Here is a 15,294-nt window from a genome sequence, read left to right as displayed (position 1 = left end):
CCCCTTTTTTTTTTGTAATTTCTTAACCTTTCCCAATAACTATGATGAGGAAGTATTAGGACATGAAGCTTGACACTCATAAAAGACAATGCTAAGGAAAGGAGTGACAAGAAATAGAATTAGTTAGGTGATTTGACATTTTTGTTCACCTCGACAACAAAAATGGGTTCTCAATTGTATCCCATTCCATGTTTTATTGTGTTTGTTCCTTAATAATATGGACCAAAATATGAACATTTATTACTTGATATCCTCCTCTATGCATATATAAAAATAATATTTTTCGACCCTCAATTATATGGGTATTTTATTATTTCAGTTCACGAATATAATATTTTTTTTTTCTAGTATTCATGACAAGATCGCTCAAAGTTAAATATAACGGATGGAATATAAAAACTATGCACGTACCAACTTTATCTCACAATTTTTAAAAGCATCAATAATTAATAAAACATTACAATGTTGTCTTTATAAAAAAAAAAAAAAAAAGTATTTCGGCCACCTAATATTCCAAAGCCATGCATCCTTTGATGCCAAAAATTACTTTAAAAAAAGACTTATCCACACACACACACATTATTATATATATATATATATAATGTTGATATAATTATGATTTAGACATTTAAAAATTAAAAGGAAAAGAAAAAGAAAAAGAAATGGAATGGGTAGCAAGAAATGAGAAATGGAATCTAAGAATAAATTGTTGGTGTCCCTCTTTTTATTAACATAATTCATTTAATTAAAAAGGAATATATTATTATTTGCATATAAGAAAAAGGGGGAAAATAAAGTATTGGGTAGATGGTGAAGTCCGTGTGGCTGACCCAATTTCGCATGAACACCATCAAATCACGTGCAACTATTTTTTTTTTAATATTCTGTCAAAGGGAGGGTATGTTGTTGGTGTTCTTTCCTACCTACTGTGACAGAAGGGACATGGCACAATACATAGTTGAATATTTCAAATACATAGAACCCTAATTTCCCCCTTAATTTATTTTTTGCTATTTTTGTTGAACTTATCCACTAATGAGATTTTAGAGAAAAAAAGATTTGGACACGCGTTTTGTGTTTGGCCGTCAATTGGAATCACAATTGCTGTTTGCTTTTCAGGGAGAGATATACCAATTTTTCTTTTTTCTTTTTTTGGGTGTGTACAGCAAAGTACATTAATTTGAGGTAGCATTTCAATCATTAGTTATTATTCATTTTTGGTCTTTCATTTTATTATTTTTTATCCTCAATTTCCATTTCTCACTATTGTTGCAATGATTTCTTTTAATTTTTTATTCGTTCAATAAATATATATTTTTTTTAAAAAAATAAAATCTTTGAATGTGCTGATCTAATTTATTATTTTTATAAAGAAATTAGGTAAATAGCTAATTTTTAATTTTATTAAAATAGTTGGGAGTTAATGAGATGGTCCATATGTTCCACCGCAATTTGGAAGCAACAAGTGATAAGACATGGATCATTCCCCTATATATGGAAACCATATGAAGAAATTCTTGAAGTATCCAATCCAAAAAAAACACGACTTCTTGGACACCTCAACATACATGCTTACCCAAAAACAAACACATCCATCAAATTTCAAATTTGTAAATAACATAAAACTACTGCTCAAAGGGACATATCTTTTACATGCATTGCACCAAAAATATCACACTATTAATTAATATACATTCATGTTAAGTTGATAAGATTTTTTGTGAATCCTTTGCTGCTAAGAAACTGAAGAATCGTGGCAGAGTTGAGTTTGGATGGTGGGGTACTACTTTTGAGATGCAAGAACAATAATATTCTGTTTGTAGATAGTGAATAGAAAGAAAGCTTTTATTTCCTAATATTCCAGCTGCTCAAAAAATTATGCTTTCTGGTGGAACTGCCACTATCACTATGCCCATTTTTCTTACAACTCCCCCTCCATCTCTCCATCAATCCATCTCAACTATCACACATGTGTCATAACTCGCCTGCCTATTCATTCCTTCCCCACTCAGAATTGTCCATCAACTTTTTAAGAATACCTTATACCTCATGAAATTCAAATACTTGTTGGGCCTACTAGACTTGTTGGACCCAGCCAAACTTGGGCTTACGACAAGTCCAGACATCATCGAGATTTTTACTGTTTCAACAGTTGGGTTCTTGAATTTACTGTAAACGAGTGAAATTTACGTTCGACTGTAGAAAGGGTGATGACAGACTCCAGCTTTGCATGCCAACGGCGGCATCTATCTCCAGCGAACTGCCGGACCACACATAACCAGCTCTAAGTTCTAAAACAAAAAGAAAGAAATTGTGCAGGAGGATGTAAGCAAGATGAGTTTTCTTTTTTATTTGCTAACGTTCTTGTGGAGGAATATATGGGTTGAATAGACCGATCAGCGCCCCCATTTCATCATGTGTCTTGGAGGAGCGTTGACAAAATGGGATACAGCAGCACTACTCTGCAGTGGACAAAGTTTATGGATGCGCATTTTAGCTCGTATTTCTGTCCAAGGAAATTTTTTTAATTCACATCGATTTTGGCTTGATGTAAATCAATTACATCAAGGAAAGTGCAATATATGTGTGATTGGTGTACGATTTAAGAAAATTTTTCATTTCGTTGATCCGAATCTGTATTAATAAACTCGATTCATGTTTTATACCCGGAAAAAAATATATTCTTTGCTAGCTTTATTCCAAATATTTGCACTAGGACAAAAGATCTGATACTCGGTAATTAGTAATAAAATAATAAGAAAGGTGGTGGATCTTGAGGGATTGTACTTTCCAAGCAAACATGGTAGTCTGAACCCAACTCTTCAAATGACATGTGGTTCTCATTCTCTCATCACAGCTCAGACTCAGAAAGACAACTTCAGCCTTAATTCTTTGGATGCATGAAATTGGTTTTTCCTTTTTTGAGGGGGAAAGAAAAAGATCTTACATACTATTTTGGGAATAATAATACTTTCTGTAATTTGTGCAATAGAAAACACTCCATTTTCGGGGGATTCTCGTAATCCCGTTGGATTCACGAGACACCAGGACTGAACTCAACTAACCCAGTCTTTATTTCACTATAATCATCACGCTTCTCACGCCCTTTTTTCCTCTCTTTCTTCATCTTCTTCACATGCACTAATACTCTATGACAGATTTTCAACATTTGTATCAAGTGAGTTCTTTGTGATAACTTCTTCAAGTCTGCATTCGTTGTTCATTCTGATTATAGTAAGTGTTTCTTGATCTGGGTTCTGGTTGTTTTATTGCTTTGAGTGTTCCGTGTTCATCTTCAAAATTCGAGCTTTTCTTGGTTCTGCTTTTTAACTTCTGGTCCATGTAGTAAAAGTTCCTCAAACTCCTTTTCAGGTAAATTTGACGATCATTTGGTGAACTTTTCTAGGATTTTACATAGAAATGGAAGCCTGTTCCCCTACCATGAAACCTAAGGTTCTATCCATACAAAGCAATGGCGGTTTAAGCGAAAGAGATAATGGATTTTGGGGAGATAGTGTCAAAAGGAGATCAAAAAACAATCTTTTGGGGGCTCAGATCTGGAAGAAGTCCCTTAGTGAAAAAAGGGTCAGAAAATTTAAGCCTGGAGTGGCATTCTCTGTTCTCACACGTGATATCAACAAAGAATTGGCAGTAAGTTGTAATCTTGAACAAGGTTCAGTTTTTATATTTGTGGAATGTTCTTGCTGGTACTGTTCATGTGAAGTATGCTTTTGGATGCTGATTTCAGGCATTGGAATCATCATTATTTTTGGAAGAGAATCCAAAGGCAGATCCCAAGACTGTGGCCTCCATAATTCTTGGAGGAGGTGCAGGGACTCGCCTCTATCCTCTTACCAGCAGAAGAGCAAAACCAGCTGTAAGAACAGATTTCTACTATATAAACTGCTGATATGTTGGTGCACAAGATATTAAGCAAATGACTTCATTGTATTATATTGAATAATGATTTGGTAATGGTTGGAGCAAATTAATGTTGTCATGGCCTAATGGTATGGTCTTATCTGTAGGTTCCTATTGGGGGTTGTTATCGGCTGATTGATGTGCCTATGAGTAACTGCATCAACAGTGGGATTCGTAACATTTTCATTTTAACTCAGTACAATTCCTTCTCCCTCAATCGACATCTTGCTCGGACGTATAACTTTGGGAATGGTATGAATTTCGGGGATGGTTTTGTGGAGGTAAGATGTATGGTTCCAATAATAGCCCGTTAATTAGCTTTAGTCTGTAGGTGGTTTGTATTTTTATATTTGTGAATTTCTTTGGGGCTTTCATTCATATATATATATACCTTGGAAACAGGTTCTGGCTGCCACTCAGACACCAGGGGACACAGGGAAGAGGTGGTTTCAAGGAACTGCAGATGCTGTCCGACAGTTCATATGGGTTTTTGAGGTGAGTGTTTGAAATCAGACACTGTTTCAGGAACCTGTTCAGAGTATGATTGATGTGGTAAATCTTAACATATGCTTAGGATGCCAAGCACAAAAATGTTGAGCACATAGTAATTTTGTCTGGCGACCACCTTTACCGGATGGACTACATGGACTTTGTTCAGGTACTTTGTCAACTTACTGAACATATGTTTCATTCTGAAAGCTGTATTATGTTATTAAAACTTAGATGTTGCTGGACAATTTTCTTGCAGAAACATATAGATACAAATGCTGACATTACAGTTTCTTGTGTGCCTATGGATGATAGGTATGTGTTTAATCCAATCTTTTCAACTTTGATTCACTTCAAGGCAAAGAAATAATCATGCTAAAAGAGAAATCACCATGTTATGTTTGTATCCCATACATCGATTAAATATTTGTTATTAAGTTCAATTCTTTTTCATGCAACGCAGCCGAGCCTCAGACTATGGGCTGATGAAAATTGATGAAACAGGGCAGATCATTCAGTTTGCTGAGAAACCAAAGGGCTCTGCTCTGAAAGCGATGGTAAATCTATTTTCCTGTTAACTGAACTTACGCACAACATTCTTGAACCGAGTTTTGATTTTTGAAAAGTTGTGAGCTAGCTTTCTACATTTGTATTTACTTTCATTGCTCTACCTGATGCTGTCTTGCAGCAAGTTGACACCTCTCTTCTGGGACTTCCTCATCACGAGGCTACGAAATTTCCTTACATTGCATCAATGGGTGTTTACGTGTTCAGAACCGATGTCTTACTGGACCTCCTGAAATCAAAGTATCCTTCTTGCAATGACTTCGGCTCCGAGATCATTCCTTCAGCGGTGAAGGATCACAATGTTCAGGTAAGCCTTGGACAGCCCTATTTAAACTTGAATCACAATTTTCTCTCTCAATCTCATTTGTTTTCTTGGATTTCTCTTCGATCAGGCATATCTATTTAATGACTACTGGGAGGACATTGGAACCATAAAGTCTTTCTTTGATGCCAACTTGGCACTCACAGAACAGGTCAGTACGGCTATCACTTCCTGGATTGAGCAGTTGCCTTACCAGGTTTGTTCTGGGTCTCAATGGTGAAGTTCATTTTGCAGCATCTGAAGTTTGATCTTAACGACCCAAAGACCCCTTTCTACACATCCCCAAGATTCTTACCACCTACTAAAGTCGAAAAATGCAGGGTATGCTGGTAAGCTACATAGCAGCCGTTGAGCTCATTGTAATGATGTATCTCATGAACGCCGTTTTTTTCAGATAGTTGATGCAATAATTTCACATGGTTGCTTCTTGCGGGAGTGTAGCGTCCAACACTCAATAGTAGGTGTGAGGTCACGCCTAGACTACGGTGTTGAGCTGAAGGTATATCCACATCTTTAGCTGCAAATTAGAGACAAGAAGATTTTGCACTTAGTTAATGTACAAAAATGATTATAACAGGACAAAGGTTTGTTTTCTCAGGATACAATGATGATGGGTGCAGACTACTATCAGACAGAGTCCGAAATTGCATCTCTTCTGGCTGAGGGTAAGGTTCCCATTGGCGTTGGACGTAATACGAAAATAAGGTACGATTGGAACTGAACTAGTTTGTCTTTGCATCCGATTATAACATGCTCAAGACTAATCCTGACTCCCTGTTATTTGGCCTTTCCTCCAAGTAATTGTATAATCGACAAGAATGCAAAGATCGGAAAGGACGTCGTCATTGCAAATAAAGATGTAGGTTTCTTTGTCACTTGCATCTTTTACTGTTTGTCGTTATCCAAGCTGATGTAGGTATTCTACTGCAAGTTTGAGAACCTGGTACTCATATAAAACACTTGAACTTGTTGGACGTCCCAGGGTGTTGAAGAGGCTGAGAGGGCAGATGAAGGATTTTACATCAGATCTGGGATAGTAGTCCTACTGAAGAACACCACGATTAAGGATGGAACTGTCATATAAAACCATAGTGACATGCAGGTGGATCCAGGACGGCAAGCTGGAACTGTTATCTGCTTCAATAGAAATAGTTGTATATCATTAGTTCCTCCTTTGTATGTATAAACCTAAGAATAACTAGTTTGGGATCATCCTGCTTTTCCTAGTCAAAATCCTATGTCAAAACTACAGCACAATTCTGAGTTTCTACGTCATCCCACTATACAAGGGTCTGTGCTTTCTTCAACTTTCCAACTTTCTCAAGACTTGCATTCCATATCTTGGTAAGCTTTCGTGATTGTTCTACAATAACACTGGTTTTGGAAGGATTTTCTGTTTCCTGTACAAATATCAGTCTACCCCAAGCGCTCAACACCGTATGTACTGAGACTGCCGATCAATTGAATAACTACTCTTCCATAGTAAGCGAACTTATTTGAAACAGATGAAAATATACCTAAATATATGCATATCAAAGATCCAAGTTCATTGAGTTACATCTAGCTATCAGCAAATGAAGTAATTTCTTGCCACCATCTTTTCACTTTCTGCACTGTATCTATTTGGTGAAATCTACGGGAAATAGCCCTAAACTCTCATATGAAAAAATAAATTAAATAAATTAAATACAAAGATGCATCACTGTAACAATTGTGACTACTCTGCTATTCACCTTTCTTCTGAGTTGAACCTGTTCCATGCGGCCTGTAGGTAATGAAGCAAGAGCACAAGTAAGATGTATTGCCAAACAAGAAATGCAAGACATTCATCTAAAAATAACGAAAAAGAAGGGACTGATTCATCCTAGAGAGAGGCCATCACTTAGTTTACTATGTGATATGTGGACTAATCCTGCAGTTTTAGCCATTGTCACCAACTTCCTATAGTTATGTGATTCACCCTAGTCTTCATCAGGTAAATTAATTATAAACACCAGGACTCTTCCAGGCAGAATTTTTATTCAGAAGAAATTTATTGGAAATCGAAACTATAGCAGAATTTCTTTTACTTCATACTAAGTTCAGGCATTCCTCAATGCGATCAAGTCCCACTCGACAGCCTAATGTGCACTTGTCAATTTTGAATTGCATTTTCAGAGCAGATGGTGTTCTTATCATGCTAGCAAGGATCTTATGTTATGCATTAATGCCTTTAGAACCCTATACAGCAACTAATATGTTCACTTTCCAATGGCAACAATCAACATACCTTGAGAAGATCAAAAACCTTTTCACATATGTATTTTTGCTGAATGCTGGCTCCTCTTTGCTGCAATTTGTCAGGATGTACACAAAGAGTTGCCTTCCTGTAAGCTTTCTTTACAGCAGCAGTTGTTATGATCTCTGTCAGGGAGATTGGTTGCCAGCCACTCTCAGGCCCAAGGATCTGCAGATTAAAATGAGTCAAATCCAATATGGTTCGCTAACTGATTGGACTTAACTGTTGCATTCCATAATTGATCTCTTTATTTTTACCCAAAATACCAAAGAGAGAGAAACCTAATGTAAAGAAGCACGAAGCAGCAGATCTTTGTTGTGGAATGTTGCAGTGAAGTAATTCAAATATGAGGTTCTCAGTCTCAGTTACTTCTACAACTAAAACACTAGTCAGAACACTTAAACAGTAAACTGCATTCTGTTGTGTATTTACTTGATCAATTTATGCATGATGCCCACTAGGCAACCCCAGTTTGATTTGGAAGTTCATATGCAATTATTTAAACTGAAAGACTGAAGTTAATGTCATGGTGACTCATTGCTGTGTACAGGGGCACATACATATTGCAGAGTTGAGAGTAGTGCACGCAAGTTCCCCTCCTTTCCTGTTGCCCATCTCTTAATATCAGCATCAAGAGACTCAGCCAGTCTCTGCAATTAGACAAAGAAGTTTGTCATAAGAAAAATTGATTTGCAACAAGACAAATATGTAATTTCAAATAATTGGAACTATACATTTCTCTCCGCCTGCTCTTTCTGGGCAAGAAGATCACGCATATTCTTCTCTGCAAGGGCCTTTGCCTGAAAAGACAAAGTAAATGGGAAAAACAAAATTATAACCTAGTGCAAGTTCAAGTTATTAGTTTCCACATAGAACGAATTCATGATTACCGCCCGTTCCATTATCCTTTGATGCCTCTCTAGCCTTGCTTTGCGCCTTTGGGCTGATTCACTAGCAGTTCCATCAATTTTCTCCAGATCCTACAGGAAAAATTCCTCCATCATTTTTCTGGTTACAATGAACATTGTCCATCACTAGAACAGCAGACAAAACTCATACTCACCGAGGATGAAAAACTGTGCTTCAGTCCATTATTTCTGGAGGAAGTAGAAAACCTTTCTGCAGGGTTTCTCTCAGCCTGTGTTCTTGGCTCAAAGGAAGTTTTCTGAGACATTGCTTTCTCTAGAGCACGTTCACGGGCCTCTGCAGTGGCTCTTTCTACTGCAGCACGTTCTGCTCTAAGCTTGGCTTCAGTGGATGCCTTATCAGCCGACTGTTTAGTCTCTACGGAGGCCTTCTCAAGCTTCTCCCTTGCCTCTGCCATAACCCTTTGTCGAGCCTCAGCTGCTGCCCTCTCCACAGCAGCTCTTTCTGCCCTTTCTCGAGCTTCAGCAAATGCCCTCTCGCGAGCTTCTCGAATTGCTCTTTCTACAGCTATTCGATCTTTTTCCCGCTCTCTTCCCCTCTTGATGGCTTCAATTCTTTGCCGGTGATCATCCATCTCAGATTTTTGCTCATTTCCTTTGGCGTCTTTCTGTTCCATGGTGGATTTTCCTCTGAGATTCTCATCATTATTTCCCATTTTTTGACCTGTTTCTACCTCTGTTTCAGTTTCCATGGACTTGTCCATTTCTTTGGGCTCATTATTTGATTGACAGTGCATCTCTTCACTTTGGTCCTCCGGATACACCCCTCTGCTCTGGTCCTCAACATTTTCTCTTTCATCAGAAATCATATCAAGGTCATCTCTCACTGCTTCCTTGTTTGAGGTACTCTCCTTCAACTCGTGAGCTGACACTCCATCTATATTTTCAGGAATGGAGGTCGATTCTGACTCTTCTTCGCTCTCTGAAGTTGGTTCCAACACCGGTCTCACATTTATCTGATCAAACTCAGCTGCTTTATTATCAGAAGGATGGACCTCAGGTAAATTTTGCATATTGATTTTAGGAGCAGACTCTTGAGGAGCATTATGAATCTCGCTAGCTGGTTTGCATGTGTCCTCATCTTCTGGCAGTGTATCTTCATTAGATGCATTCATGGAACTGTCAGTTTCAGTCTTGCTATCAGAAGAAAGACCTTCAACAGTATTATTCAGTTTGCTTCCGATAAAGTTCTCTTCAGATGCACATCTGCGCAAGCTATCTGTTCCAGGCATTTCACCAACCTCCAGGTGGAATTGTCTTCCTGCCTCCTTATTCTCAATTGTCGAAAATGTCTCAGTTACTCCAGGCAAGTTATCATTCTTTTTGTAGCTTCTAGCTGCTGCTTTATATTCTTCTGCTTTGTTGTTTAAGTGAACATCAGAAGGTTCTTGACTTTCACCGAAGATGGTGCTAGTATCATTATGAGTACCACCAAAGATGGTACCGGAATCATCACTATGGGCATCAACAGATTCATCAGCAACCTCCTGATACCCAAATTTATCGTGATTTTCTTCACTTGTCCATCCTCTATGAATGTCATTTGTTTCTCCAGAATCCCAAGGAACGTCACTATTCTGAACTTCATCACAACCATTTACTTCCATCTGTATGTTCTCAGCTACTTCAAATTCAGAAGTTTCCATATTGTCTGCAATTTCATTCTGCTCATCCTCTCCAGGTAATTTTTGTCCATGATTCAGTTTCCTGTCATCAATTTCTGACTCATGAACTACATTTACCTTTTCTCCAACTGCTACTTCTGGAAAGGTTTCAGGTTTCCCCTCACTTATTTCTTTCATCAGGGACTCCTTCAGCTGCTGCTCACTTTCAAATAATGTATGTGCCTCTTTCTGACTCACCCGATCTTCTGCTCCATCACTACTTCTTCCATGTAGACCATTTTCCGATTTCGCTTCTCTGTCTTTGTGCTCCAACATGTCTTTCTCGGACAGATCCTGCAATTCATTCAGCAAATTATTGAACTCCGAGCTGAGCACAGTGAAGTGTTCCCCATGAACCATTTCCTCATTTTTCTTCTCGCACTTTTCCTTATCATCATCAACAATATCTCTCTCCTCAGTTACTTCAACCTCCTGCTCGATCCTCAAATTTTCACCTGCTTCATGCACAATCTTCTCCTGCTCTTGCGTGCTTTGAGAAAAATTATGAACTCCTTCCAACAGCTCAGCAATATTTTCCGGTTCTTGTATATGATGAGTAGTTGCCTGAACCAGGCCTTCATCCACACTTTTCTCCACCTCCCCTGCCCTTTGGGAAGTATTTGGAGCCCTTTCAGCAACGACTTCAGGCCCTTCTGGTTGATGACAGTATAACTCTCTCTGTTCGAAGATTTCCTTGCTAGTTTCCATCTCCACGAGGTGAGATCCGAGTTTATTTGTGGAGCATACTAAGTTACCATTGTCAGATTTTGGAGTTGCAGTTGTACATTCTGCATTAGCTGCTAATCCACTAAATTTTGTTCCCTCTCCACATGCTTCAGCTGCTTCAAAATTTTGCCCGATATTTTTCAAGTCGTCTTTTCCAGTAATATTAACTGTCTCTCTCTGACTGCAAGATGGAGCAGATCTCTCACCTTCCCCATTGAATGCATCTCCATGTTCTTTGGCAGCTCGATCATTGTCCCTTACCCTACCCTCCTCAGCCTTTCCAGCATTAAGAAGTTTCTCACTATGACTGACTGAAGGAGCAAATTCCAACTCAGTGAATATAGGGAATGCAGGATCTAATCTTTCACATGTCCCCCTTGCATTTCTTTCTGCGGACCCATTGGCCTCATGGTCAAGCCTAGTTTCCTTATTATACTTAACTTTCAAGCGACCCTTAGACCTAGGTTCAGAACCATCTTGAAGACCTTCCTTTTTTCTTTCCATTATCATTTTTGCAATTCTTATACTTTCCTGAGCCTGCTCTATGGCTTTTTTCAAGGCAGCGGCAGATACAGCAGCAACTGAATTTTCATCTAATTCCTCTTCAAATAAAGGTGGAGAACATTCACCAGCAGCCTCTCCAGAAGCATCCTTAGAAGCAAAACTCGGTAACCTGGAGCGCCTGGCGTCCTTGTTAACGTTTGGATTAGATGGACGACTTGAAGTTGGTGGAACTTTCGAGATGTTTGCCCTGGTGTTAATGTCATTCACATTGCATGACTTTTCAGGTATATAAGCCTTTTCCCAACTTACTCCACCTTTAACCGCAACTGCTTCAACGCCAGCACTGAAGCTCCAGGTGCGACTAACTTCACGTTTCAATGAAGGTACAGACCTGTCACCTTCTGTCTTCTGCAACTGAGGAGTTCCATCAACAAAGTAAGTAAATCCAGGAACAGCATTGAGTTGTGCTACATGTGTCTTCCCATTTGATACATCAGCATTTCTTTCACCAGTCTTATTGAAAGACAGGTTAAAATGCTGCTTAGTTCCTTCGTTAGATTGGTCAGATGCCCCATGGGGGAACTTTTTGGCCTTTCCCGGAGAATGTAGCGAAAATGATTCTTGAGAACGTGAGTGCGCATCGGCCAGACTCCTGTAGCAGTTGTAATAAAGGATTTATGAATAGGATACCAAACAGCTCTTCTCATCCAACATACGAAAAGCAAGAAATATATATATAACTTGAATGTGTTTGTTCATGAAGGGAGATACATGCGTATGCTTCAGAGACAAAAGATTACAAGAATCTAAAGAAGAGTTCACATTCTGAAAACCTATGATTGTAAAGAGAGAGAAGAGAGGGAAGAGAGAATAAACAAAAGAAGAAAGGGAAAAGGAAAGAAACAGAAAATGGCACGGGAATCGTATTTAACATAAATGCAAGATGCACATGAAAAACACAGGATAATAGGAATACGAGCAAGAAAAACATATAGAACTATCCCATTGTATTTATGAACTCCAGATCTTAAATTACTATTCGACGAGGTTATAGCATGTGCAATTAAGAATTTGTAATGTAATAAGTGAATATTCAAACAGATTCTTACTAGATTCAAGTCCGGCAACTCAGCTCCCTTTCTCACTTTTATAAACTCTAACAATCGTATTTATAGTTACCGTAGGAAATCCAAAAGAAAGTTAAAAAAAGTTCCACACTATCAGCTATATGTAAGAATCCAGGGGATCAGCATGATTATCATTCTTGCAATCATAAAAGGATTTCCTTTTCTTAAGAAGAAAAAAACAGAATATCCTTTACCAAACAAGATATGCCGGAAAAGCAATTATAAGAAATTAAGCGTGTCCCAGCTGCAAAATAAAAAATGCACCAAGTAAATACTGTTACATTTCCCCAAGAGACAACTCCCAACCAAAACATTTTTCTCTTCTAGGTCGTATGCCTCAAACTACACGTACTCAAAGACAAAATCATGCCAGATAGTCCTCTGTGTTACAGCAAAGACACAGTTGAATGTTGCTATCGACTTTACCACTGTCTAAAGAAATAACAGTGAAAGTTGAATCGAAATAAATAATTTTAGCAGTTGAATGGAAAGACCATATCATCACAGAACATCACTTAGCCAATACAATATATCTCAGATAGATCTAAATATGCCACTGCGCACCAAGTGGAATTTTTCAACTTACTATTTAGCAATTAGCACAGCTCAACTATGATTAGACAAGCACAATCAGAAGCAAAAATCTAGCTTTCCAATCTGAAAAGCCATAAACAAATCAATCACAGTGTTGGAAAAAAGGCAAAAAAGAAAACTTTGACAAACATTCAAAATTGCTTGCAAAGAAATTCAATCTTAAAAGCCCCAAAAACATGGATTTAAAAGCAGTATTAATTTTTATTCCCCATAGATGAAGATGCAATTCAACCGAACAAAAGCGATTTCAGCCGAAAAGATAACTTCGAAAATATTCAGAACTATGATTTTTGGTGCCCAAGGCAAATGTAAGAAACAACACAAAATTATTTTCTCTAAAACGTATAGGGTAAAATAAAGACTTTAATGAAAAATAAACGAATGAACAAAAATCCAAACCACATAAATTAAGAACAATAAATTCAAAAACAGTCAGACAACGTTCACTCAGCGAGAAGAGCAAACGTTCAACCACTTCTTTTAAACAACAGCAAACGCAAGTCATTTATTTTTCCATTTAAATTCATAAAATAGCCCAAAAAAAAAGGGTAAATTTCTCAATAAATGAAAAACAAAACCTCACCGAGTTTTAGCTTTCTTCGCAGCAGCATTAACCAACTCGTCATAAGGCACGGCAACGTCATCGTCCCTGAATCCACCAAAAATGCTAGTATAGTCGAGCTTGGAGCTCCGGTAATCGGCAGACTCCACCGGTTCATCCAGACCCGAAAGATCGAGCACCGGAATGGACGAAGACCCGGAGAACATCTCCGCGTACTCATGAGCACCGAACTTCACCTTGCCGCCTTTAGACAACACGACGTCGTCGTAAGGGTTCTTGAAAGAGAAAGAGGAGGACGAGGACGAGAAGGCATTTGCGGTGGAGTGCTTTCTTCTGTGCGGGGGCCGAGACACCGACTCCATGGAAACCAAACAACAGAGAGAGGCTCTGTGCTGTCTGTGACTAGGGTTTTTTGTCTAATTTATCGGAGTTTTGTTTGGTTTTTCTTGTTCTTCTTCGGTGAGGTTTTCAGTCTGCAGAGAAAATTTTCTGCAGAGTCAGACAACACGAAGAAGAAAGAGAGAGAGAGAGAGAGAGAGAACAAATGAGTGATGAGAGAGAAACTAAAACTATTATATTATATGTGAAAAAACAAGTGTGGGGCCACCTGTTGGTTATTTGCTACACCAGGTCTAGGAAAACCGGACCATTGCAATCGCGCCACGTTTGTTGCCTATACCTTTTTTTTTCTTTTTCCTTGTTCATTTGAGTTTTTATTTTGAAATTACATTCAAACTTTTTATTGCTTTATTAGTTCTGATGCTGTACAATAAAGTTATGTATAAGGAATTAACTCATCCTACTTATAACATAAAATTTTAATTGCCTTTCTCTTCTCATGAATGATATATAATTATCATAATTATATCTCCCGTTATAATTTTAATTAACGAACGCGTGTTCTAATACAAATATCTATTGTAATTAAATCGTACTTGTTTAAATTTCATTCCAAACGACTAGATTCTATAAATTCAAATATTTTTAAATTCATTTTTATCAAATTTACGCGCGAGTACATACTGACATTTTCGTATCAATAGAATGTTAAACAAAATTATGATGTTTTTAATACTTGGAAACATATATATATATATATATATCCCAACCCGAATTATTAACAATTGAAATGCAAACAAATTTATATAAAGTAATTTAAATCCAAATCATAATAGCTAAAAAAACATGTAAACAATGAAATATATACTATATTGTGTGTTAAATATTTGATTTTATAAGTGCATAGTGTTATTTTTATTGTTATTATAATTATTATTATTAATAATAAACAAGTTCAATATCGTGAATTCGAATCTCATCGAAAGTAAGGTATGTAAGTTATTGTAACTTATTTATTATTATTTGTTATATTGACTATAATTAATTAAGATGTTGTTTAATATGTTCATTATTATAATTTATTTGTTATTGTTAATAAAAAAATAAAAGAAAATGTAAGTGGCAGAAATTACAGTTATATCGAGTTGGTTCATGAAGACCGGATGCAGGGGGAAATTCTGCCACAAAATGCTATGATACTTGTGTTGTTCTGTACGATACAATGACGCGGCCATTATTGATTTAATAAATAAAATCTTACTTTTCTGTGTTTCA

General features: G+C 37.4%; 2 protein-coding genes across 4 annotated transcripts; one reads left to right on the top strand and one right to left on the bottom strand.

Moving 5' to 3' along the window:
• Positions 1 to 2,791: 2,791 nt before the first annotated feature.
• On the top strand, positions 2,792 to 6,606 carry LOC105159253 (glucose-1-phosphate adenylyltransferase large subunit 2, chloroplastic/amyloplastic). 2 transcript variants are annotated; one of them, XM_011076257.3, is made up of 15 exons: positions 2,792 to 3,234; positions 3,407 to 3,651; positions 3,749 to 3,877; positions 4,029 to 4,202; positions 4,324 to 4,416; positions 4,496 to 4,579; positions 4,670 to 4,725; positions 4,874 to 4,967; positions 5,099 to 5,284; positions 5,370 to 5,450; positions 5,534 to 5,620; positions 5,694 to 5,798; positions 5,898 to 6,004; positions 6,098 to 6,158; positions 6,282 to 6,606. In XM_011076257.3, exons 2-15 carry the CDS (start codon positions 3,421 to 3,423, stop codon positions 6,381 to 6,383), a joined length of 1,590 nt encoding a protein of 529 aa, XP_011074559.1. In that variant the 5' UTR covers positions 2,792 to 3,234; positions 3,407 to 3,420; the 3' UTR covers positions 6,384 to 6,606. The 2 variants fall into 2 exon arrangements, with proteins under 2 accessions (XP_011074559.1, XP_011074558.1); XM_011076256.3 differs by having other exon boundaries at positions 3,373 to 3,651.
• LOC105159254 (uncharacterized) lies at positions 6,295 to 14,222 on the bottom strand. Of its 2 annotated transcripts, XM_011076258.3 has the most exons (8): positions 13,702 to 14,222; positions 8,641 to 12,049; positions 8,468 to 8,557; positions 8,312 to 8,377; positions 8,138 to 8,227; positions 7,569 to 7,745; positions 7,033 to 7,064; positions 6,295 to 6,433 (listed from the first exon to the last, which is right to left on the bottom strand). In XM_011076258.3, the coding sequence occupies exons 1-8, from the start codon at positions 14,040 to 14,042 to the stop codon at positions 6,430 to 6,432; spliced, it is 4,209 nt and encodes a 1,402-aa protein (XP_011074560.1). In that variant the 5' UTR covers positions 14,043 to 14,222; the 3' UTR covers positions 6,295 to 6,429. The 2 variants fall into 2 exon arrangements, with proteins under 2 accessions (XP_011074560.1, XP_020548097.1); XM_020692438.2 differs by lacking the exon at positions 6,295 to 6,433 and having other exon boundaries at positions 6,792 to 7,064.
• Positions 14,223 to 15,294: the final 1,072 nt, after the last annotated feature.

The sequence above is a fragment of the Sesamum indicum genome, linkage group LG3, assembly GCF_026168435.1.
Source record: "Sesamum indicum cultivar Baizhima isolate 11 linkage group LG3, ASM2616843v1, whole genome shotgun sequence".
NCBI lineage: Eukaryota > Viridiplantae > Streptophyta > Magnoliopsida > Lamiales > Pedaliaceae > Sesamum > Sesamum indicum.
Note: the sequence above shows the minus strand (reverse complement) of the source record. Positions and strands in the feature narration are given on the sequence as shown.